Below are 8348 nucleotides of genomic sequence, written 5' to 3'. Positions count from 1 at the left end.
TCAGGCACAGAGGAGCAGGAGGGGGCTGAGGAAATACAGATGGAGATGAAGGCAGAGATGGAGCTGGCAGCAGCAGCATGGGGGTGATCAGGGGGGAAGAGGGTGATCACCAGGTGCAGAAGGGGGCTGACAGGTGCGGTGGGGCAGCATTGGGCTGAGGAGATGCAGCAGCAGAGGGAGATGGAGGTGGAGATGGAACCAGTGGCAGTAGCAGCAAGGGGATGATCGGGGGGCAGGGGGTAATGAGGGGGGGCAGGGGGTGATCAGAGTGATCACTGGGGCTGGGGGGTGATCATGGGGGGCAGGAGGAGGCTGTCAGGTGTGGGAGGGCAGGAGGGGGCTGAGAAGCTGGAAGCAGCAGGGGGGTGATCAAGGATAAATGGGGTGATCAGGGGGGCAGGGGAGAGTGAGCAGAGATGGGGGCTGGAATCAGTTGGCGGGGGAGAAGAGGGTAGTACCCGATGTCAGCGGTGCCAGCGGCAGCGGCGGTGATGATCGCAGGTCAGTGGTAGCAGGGCAGCAAGCAGGCACCTCGCTCTTCAGCTTCCATGGACGGGATGAAGCTGAAGAGCGAGGTCAGCCATAGTTTACTCTGCCCCTCCACATCTGATGTCGGGTGACATTTCAGTGACCCCGGTCACCCGATCCACAGAAGCGCGATCTCCACATGACGCCACATAGGCATCACAGGTCGGATTGGCACTGACTTACATGATGCCTATGTGGCATCACAGGTAGGGAGGGGATTAATATCAGCTCACAACTGTATACTTAGCCACTACTGGCTATTAAAATAGGGGACCTCAAAAAAGAATGACGTGGGGTCCCCCTATAATTAATAACCAGCAAAGGCTATGCAGACAGCTGCGGGCTGATATTACCAGCCTAGGAAGGGGCCATGGATACTGGCCCCCCTGGCTAAAACCATCAGCTCTCAGCCGCCCCAGAAAAGGCGCATCTCTAAGATGCGCCAATTCCGGCTCTTAGCCTCGCTCTTCCCACTTGCCCTGTAGTGGTGGCAAGTGGGGTTCATATTTGTGGGGTTGATGTCACTTTTGTTTTGTCTGGTGATATCAAACTCATGGCCTAGTAATGGAGAGGTGTCTTATAGACACCTCTCCATTACTAATCCTATATTTGTATGGTAAATAAAGACACAGCCAGAATAAAGTCCTTTTTTGAAAGACACACACAGACTCATTTATTATTCTTAATTAAACCATACTTACAACCACGCCTAATTTCATGCGAAGCCCTCGATCTCCTGTAATAAAAGTAAAATAACAAATCAACAATATACCAAACCTGTCCGTCATTGTGTCCCACACAGTAATCCATATCTGGGGGATATACAGTTTTCAACCTGGATGGTGCTAAAATGCGACTGTACTGGCTGAAAACCACTGGGGAATGAGATGCTTCCGGCGTGAAAATGCTCACAGCCTATACTGTGCTGAATTCTGGACTGTGGGAAAATGCCAGTCTTATAGACACCTCTCCATTACTAAGCCATGGGTTTGAGGTCACCAGACAAAACAAAGGTCACATCAACCCCACAAATATGAACCCCACTTGCCACCGTTACAGGGCAAGTGGGAAGAGCGAGGCTAAGTGCCGGAATTGGCGCATCTTAGAGATGTGCCTTTTCTGGGGCAGCTGAGAGCTGATGTTTTTAGCCAGGGGGGGCAGAATTACCGGCTTTTCTTCTATCTATCTATCTATCTATCTATCTATCTATCTATCTATCTATGTTTTGAAGAATATTTCCTTTGAAAATCATATGTAAATGACTTAGTGAATTTCTCTATGTAAAAGCTCATGTTAAAATCGTATTGCAGTCCGATAGCAATCACACTGCATGCGGATGTAAATCGAATGCTAGGTGTGAAAAATTGGATTGTAAACGCTTAAAAAACGCATGACACTCGCATGACACTCACATGACACTCGCTTGACACTTGCAGTACACTCGTCCGACTCTCCTGCATCAAAATCGGACCAACTTTAAAATAGCAAGTGTGTCTCCAGCCTAAGTTGTACTTTTGAATGATTGAATTACACCATTCAAATGACTTCAGTCTACTGAAAACAGAAAAAAAAGCTAAGTGAAGTGAAATTGTAAAAAAAAACAAGCACAATTCTGAAGTTTAACCTGGCATTATGATTTTCCTTGTCAGTATAATTACAGTGATAGCAAACTTGTCAAGTATTTTTTATTTTAATGGTGAAAAGAAAAATCGGAATTTTGTGAGGCGAGACGTTTTCATTGATACCATTTTGGGATAGATATGACATTTTTCTCATGTTGCAGTAACAAAAATTGGCAATTTTGCCATTTTAATTTCATTTCGGTTTATTATGTTTACATTTAACAGGTTAACAATTTTATGCTTCACCTGTGTGCCGTACTAGAGAAGTCTGTAAGTCATTAGAGAAATATTAAAATTTTTTAGTCCTCAGTGGTTAATACCTTTTGACCCCATCACATCAAAGCATGTTTTCAAATTCCTGAACCCGGCCATTTTTTTCAATTTTGACCAGTGTCACTTCATGAGGTAATAACTCTGGAACGCTTCTATGGATCCCACTGATTCTGAGACTGTTTTTGTGACCTATTGTACTTTATGATAGTGTTAAAATTTCTTCGATATGACTTGCACTTATTTGTGAAAAAATCAGAAATTTGGTAAAAATTTTTGAAAATTGATCAATTTTCAAACTTTTAATTTTTAGGCCTTTAAATCAGAGAATCATGTGACACAAAAGAGTTAATAAATAACATTTCCCACACGTCTACTTTACATCAGCACAATTTTTGAAACATTTTTCATATTTACAGCAAAATTTGGAATACTATTTTTTAGGGACCACCTCCCATTTGAAGTGACTTTGAGGTGCCTATATGACAGCAAAATGACAGCATATGCCCAAAAGTGGCACCATTATAAAACCTGCAGCCCTCAAGGTGCTCAAAACCACATTCAAGAAGTTTATTAACCCTTCAGATGCTTCAGAGGAATTAATGGAATGTGGGAGGAAAAAATAAACATTTAACTTTCTTTCCCCCAAAATTTCCTTCAGACCTATTTTTTTTTGCTTTTGCAGGGGTAACAGAAGAAAATAGACCATAAAATTTGTTGTTTTATATCTTGTAAGCGTTATGATGCCTCATATGTGGGTGAAAACCACTGTTTGGGCACATGGCAGGGCTCAGAAGGGAAGGAGCGCCATTTCACTTTTTTAATGCAAAATTTGTTGGAATAATTAGTGGACGCCATGTCTCATTTGGAGTGCCCCTCAGGGCCGGACTGGGACTAAAATTCAGCCCTGGCATTTGAAGTTACACAGGCCCACTAGTCACATGGTGACTATATAATATCTTTGTACACTTGTAGGCTACAAGAAGTGAGAGGAGATTAACACGACTATATAACATGTAGTCACAGCTGTGCCCAGTATTTCAGCTCAGTCCTATTTATTGCTTTTAGGTACAGTACTCCTCCCAAATCTCTGTCCCCTTTTGTATGCATGATTACAGAATTCCTGGCAGAACTGCTCTCTATTGGGCAACCAGACCTCCTGGTCATAGCTGCCCCTATCATACCCCCCAACTTTTGAAGAAGGGAAAGATGGACAAAGACTGCGGCGCGCGCAAATTTTGGCCACGCCCAGCCACACCCATTTCACAACTAGTCACACCCATGTCCACACCTAATCGCACCCATTTAGCACTGCTGATCACACTGACTGGTACTGAGGGCACAGTGGCTGGCATTATGGGCACACTGACTGGCACTAAGGAAGAGAGAAAACAGAGAGAGAGAGAAAAAAAAGAAAACAGAGAGAGCGAGAAAGAAAGGGGAAAGAAAGAAAGAACAGTGAGAGACAAAGAAAGAACAGTGAGAGACAGAGAAAGAACAGAGAGAGAAAGAAAGAGGGGAAAGAAAGAACAGAGAGAGACAGAGAAAGAACAGAGAGAGAAAGAAAGATGTAAAGAAAAGAAAGAAAGAACAGAGAGAAAGAGAGGAAAGAAAAAGAAAGAAAGAGGGGAAGAAAGAACAGAGAGAGAAAGAAAGAACAGAGAGAGAAAGAAAAAGAGAGAAAGAAATAAAAGATTCTACAAAGATACTATAGCAACCCGGCTCCCATTGTAGTGCCCACCTGAGCCTCCCGGTGCAGGACCTATCATGATCCGCACACATGGCCGGCATCCCCGATTCCAAGGCGATCCTGCTGTCTACGCTGTCGGAGGAGGACACGGTGATGGATCTGAAGCATTCCTGGTTCCGTCACAATTTCCTCATGAAATTATCTCATTTCCGGTCAGCTTCCAGCACATCACTTCAGGTGGAACGTCATGTGTGTGTTTTAAAATGCTCCTCGGGGCTCCGCCGTGTACTCCTGTGTCCGTGGGAAAAGCACGCTTTGTATGCTTTGTACACACTTGGCTCCGCTCCGTACATCCCGTACACATATGGCTCCACTCCATACACACACGGCTCCACTCTGTCCACCTCGTACACGTGTGGCTCCTCTCCGTACACCTCGTACACACGGCTCCTCTCCGTACACCTCATACACACACGGCTCCTCTCCGTACACCTCGTACACACGCGGCTCCTCCTCGTACACACACACACGGCTCCGCTCCGTACACCTCGTACACGCGCAGCTCCACCTCGTACACACGGCTCCTCTCCGTACACCTCGTACACACAGCTCCTCTCCGTACACCTCGTACACGCGCGGCTCCTCTCCGTACACCTCGTACACGCGCGGCTCCGCTCCATACACCTCGTACACACAGGGCTACGCTCCGTACACCTCGTACACACACGTGGCTCCGCTCCGTACACCTCGTACACACGCGGCTCCTCTCCGTACACCTCATACACACGGCTCCTCTCCATACACCTCGTACACGCGCGGCTCCGCTCCATACACGCGCGGCTCCTCTCCGTACGCATCGTACACGCGCGGCTCCGCTCCGTACGCATCGTACACACGCGGCTCCGCTCCGTACACCTCGCACACACGCGGCTCCTTTCCGTACACCTCGCACACACGCGGCTCCGCTCCGTACACCTCGCACACACGCGGCTCCGCTCCGTACACCTCGCACACACTCGGCTCCGCACCGTACACCTCGCACACACGCGGCTCCGCTCCGTACACCTCGTACACACGCGGCTCCGCTCCATACACCTCGTACACCCGCGGCTCCTCTCCGTACACCTCATACACACACAGCTCTGCTACATCCACACTGTAAATCCTGACCCCACACATACTTACCTCAACCAGCACCATGACAACAGCAAAGCAGAGTCTTGCAGACGGTAGAGGCAAGGCTGAGCGCACAGGACCTGTGATGAGGTCACAGGAGGGGCGGAGTCAGGGGGTGACATGATCGGGGGTCTGGACAAAGGCTCCTGATCATGTGACCCCCCTGACTCCTCCCCTCCTGTGACCTCATCACAGGTCCTGCGAACAGAGCGAGCAGGCAAGCGAGTGCGACGCTGTGAGTGGCTGCGGGGGGAGGGGGTCTCATGCTAAGGCGAGGATGGGGTGCGTGGGGGGGGCGTGGCGGCGGCAGGAGCAACAGTGGCCGCAGCAGCTGGCAAGCGGCCAGATGATCGGGCGCTGCCGCCTGCGGCCCACGTGACAGCGGCCCAGCTCGAAAATGCCTGGTTGGTTATATTGCCAATCCGGGCCTGGTGCCCCTGATGTGCCTAAACAATGGTAACCCCCCACAAGTAACACTATTTTGGAAAATAGACCCCCTTGGTAAGTTATCTAGATGTGTATTGAGCACGTTGAAACCCCAGGTGCTTCACAGAAGTTTATAACATTAAGCCGTGAAACGAAAAAATTAAAATTTTTCCCACAAAAATCTTTTTTAGCTCCAAATTTTGTATTTTCATAAAGGTAACAGGAGAAAATGGTCCAAAAATTTGTTGTGCAATTTCTCCTGAGTTCACTGATACCCAATATATGGTTGAAAACTACTTTTGAGGCACAGTGGAAAGCTCAGAAGGGATGGGAAGAGACGTGTTAGTTTGTCTGAGTGGTCAGAAACAAGTCGGCATTGACCTAATTCTCAGACAATACACCTCATCCATGCTTTTTAAAGTCAAACATAGATGTTTGGACTTAGTCGATGATTCTTGCAGCCCATGGTTTGCAAAACGTGTATAGGCTGATAGGGTCCTCTTAATGTTAAACTTCATCCTTATAGAAGTCACTTGAAAGTGACCTTAGCTTACATTGATTTGGCGTCACATTAAGTCTGTTTATTTTTTGTTGTGAGTAACATTGCATCCAGTTAAATAAATTGTCACATCATGACAGCCTCTGTCCACTTGCCTTTTCAAGACATGGGAACATTACAGATTAGCCCCAGCTACTTGCGAGAGTGGAAAGTTACTATGTATGGCAAACCCTTCAAGCCAGTTAAATGAGTGGCATATAGTGCTATATTTTCGGCATATGTGACTACCCATCGGCTTCCTGGCAACAATAACAGCTCTGCAGACTGTAGAAAGCCAGACCAGTAACAATCATATGATTGACTTGCCGGCTTTCTCGTGTGACTGCATATTTTGACCTTAGGCAATCTATAAAAGTAGGCACCTGGTTAAAAAATGATAATGTTAAAACACCACTATTTTCAGACAAGAAGAGCTGATGGGGCTTGCTGGACTGATAAGTATGTCATTTTAACGCTCTCATTTCACATTGATAAGGACCTCATGTCTACCATTTGTATTTTGTAACGAACCTTGAAATGGTTGTGCACGGCATTGCCTTATATTGCTTGTCATCTTTTTTAAGCAAAAAATGCATTGCCTGTAATATAATAAGTATTTCAATATCTAATATCTAATCATATTCATTAAATATAATAAATATGTTGACTTATTTTTCAGAATAAGATCTGATCTGGCAAAGATTTGCTTACAGCAAAATTGTGATAAAGAAAAGTGTTGCTTCTTTTTACTGCAAGGCCAAAGTGAAGAAATTTGGTGACTATGGAACTTCTTTCAATATAAGAACAACACGTACAAGCTGCCAGATTACATCTATGTGATGCAATGGAGGTTAATAGAAGTGACTGCTCTTTTACAAATCAAAGCGTAGTATTTCAGACTTTCAGCCTAATTACTTATATTCCACGTTTTATCTTTGGCATTATATGCAATGTTCTTGCCCTTTGGATTTTTTGTTTCAAAATACAAAAATGGACAGAAACGACTATTTTTATGTTGAATCTGATAGTTGCTGATATTTTGGTTCTTCTGACCTTTCCATTTAGACTATATGCTACCTTAAACAAATGGGACCTTACAAGTGAACTGTGTAAAGCTGTACTAGCCTTCTACTTTGTGAATATGTACATGAGCATTTTCACTATCACAGCCATCGCTTTTGACAGATACTTGGCAGTCAGGCACCCAATGAAATACAAGAATTGGATGTCACCAATGAAGGCTTCTGTTACTTGCTGCATCTTCTGGATCATTTTCGTCGCAGTTAGTACACTCAGGGTTTTGGCAAGCAGTGATTACACGTTTACCACATGTTTTCAGAAGGAAAATACTGATCCGTTTAATTTGTCTCCAGTCTTTGTAATAGTTGGATTTATTCTTCCTTTGCTAGTCATTAGCTTTTGTTCCTGGAAGGTCCTCATGACTCTTAGGGTCAAAGCACAACTGGATACTTATAGGCAGAGTTCTGTCAAGAAAGCTGTGAAGATAGTTATTGCCAACTTAGTGTGTTTTGTGATTTGCTTCTTGCCTATCCACGTGGGATACACGATCCGTTTTGTAGCTGAAAGCCTCAAGGCCCCCTGTTATATTCTTGGGAACATCAATGAATTTATTAATTACACAAACTTCATAGCAAGCTTAAATTGTGTTCTGGATTCAATGGGTTACTACTTTCTAGCCAGTGAAGTTTGTGATGTCCTCTCCAAACAAAAGTTTAGCTTACTTCAATGCAAGTCTTGATGAGTGACATACCCCTTTATACAGTCCATTTATTTTACAGCAACGGCTCCGCATGGATTAATCTGACAGATAGATGAATAAAGATTCAAAAACAAGAACCTCAAGGATCCTTGCAACCAATTTTCTATACAGAGTTATAGAATAGCAGTCTTTCACTTTTATGGGACTTCAATGAACCTCATGCTCTATGAGTGTTAAGGCTTTTTTACACATAGCATTTTTTATACATTTTTTTCTGTGATTTTTTTTTTGTGCAGGAAAAACATAGACCCCGATTTGTCAAGACCGGTAACTTTGAGGTGGCATGTTGGAGTCAGAAGCTCCTTATTCATTAAGAGT

At 44.9% G+C, this 8348-nt stretch overlaps 1 protein-coding gene across 1 annotated transcript; it reads left to right on the top strand.

Moving 5' to 3' along the window:
- The first annotated feature begins 7094 nt into the window (after positions 1-7094).
- Positions 7095-8043, top strand: LOC141095372 (G-protein coupled receptor 35-like). The gene has a single exon (XM_073581333.1). It carries the CDS (start codon positions 7095-7097, stop codon positions 8007-8009), a length of 915 nt encoding a protein of 304 aa, XP_073437434.1. The 3' UTR covers positions 8010-8043.
- Positions 8044-8348: the final 305 nt, after the last annotated feature.

Source organism: Dendrobates tinctorius, unplaced genomic scaffold (genome assembly GCF_039654945.1).
Source record: "Dendrobates tinctorius isolate UK_male_01 unplaced genomic scaffold, ASM3965494v1 ptg000069l, whole genome shotgun sequence".
Lineage (NCBI taxonomy): Eukaryota > Metazoa > Chordata > Amphibia > Anura > Dendrobatidae > Dendrobates > Dendrobates tinctorius.
Note: the sequence above shows the minus strand (reverse complement) of the source record. Positions and strands in the feature narration are given on the sequence as shown.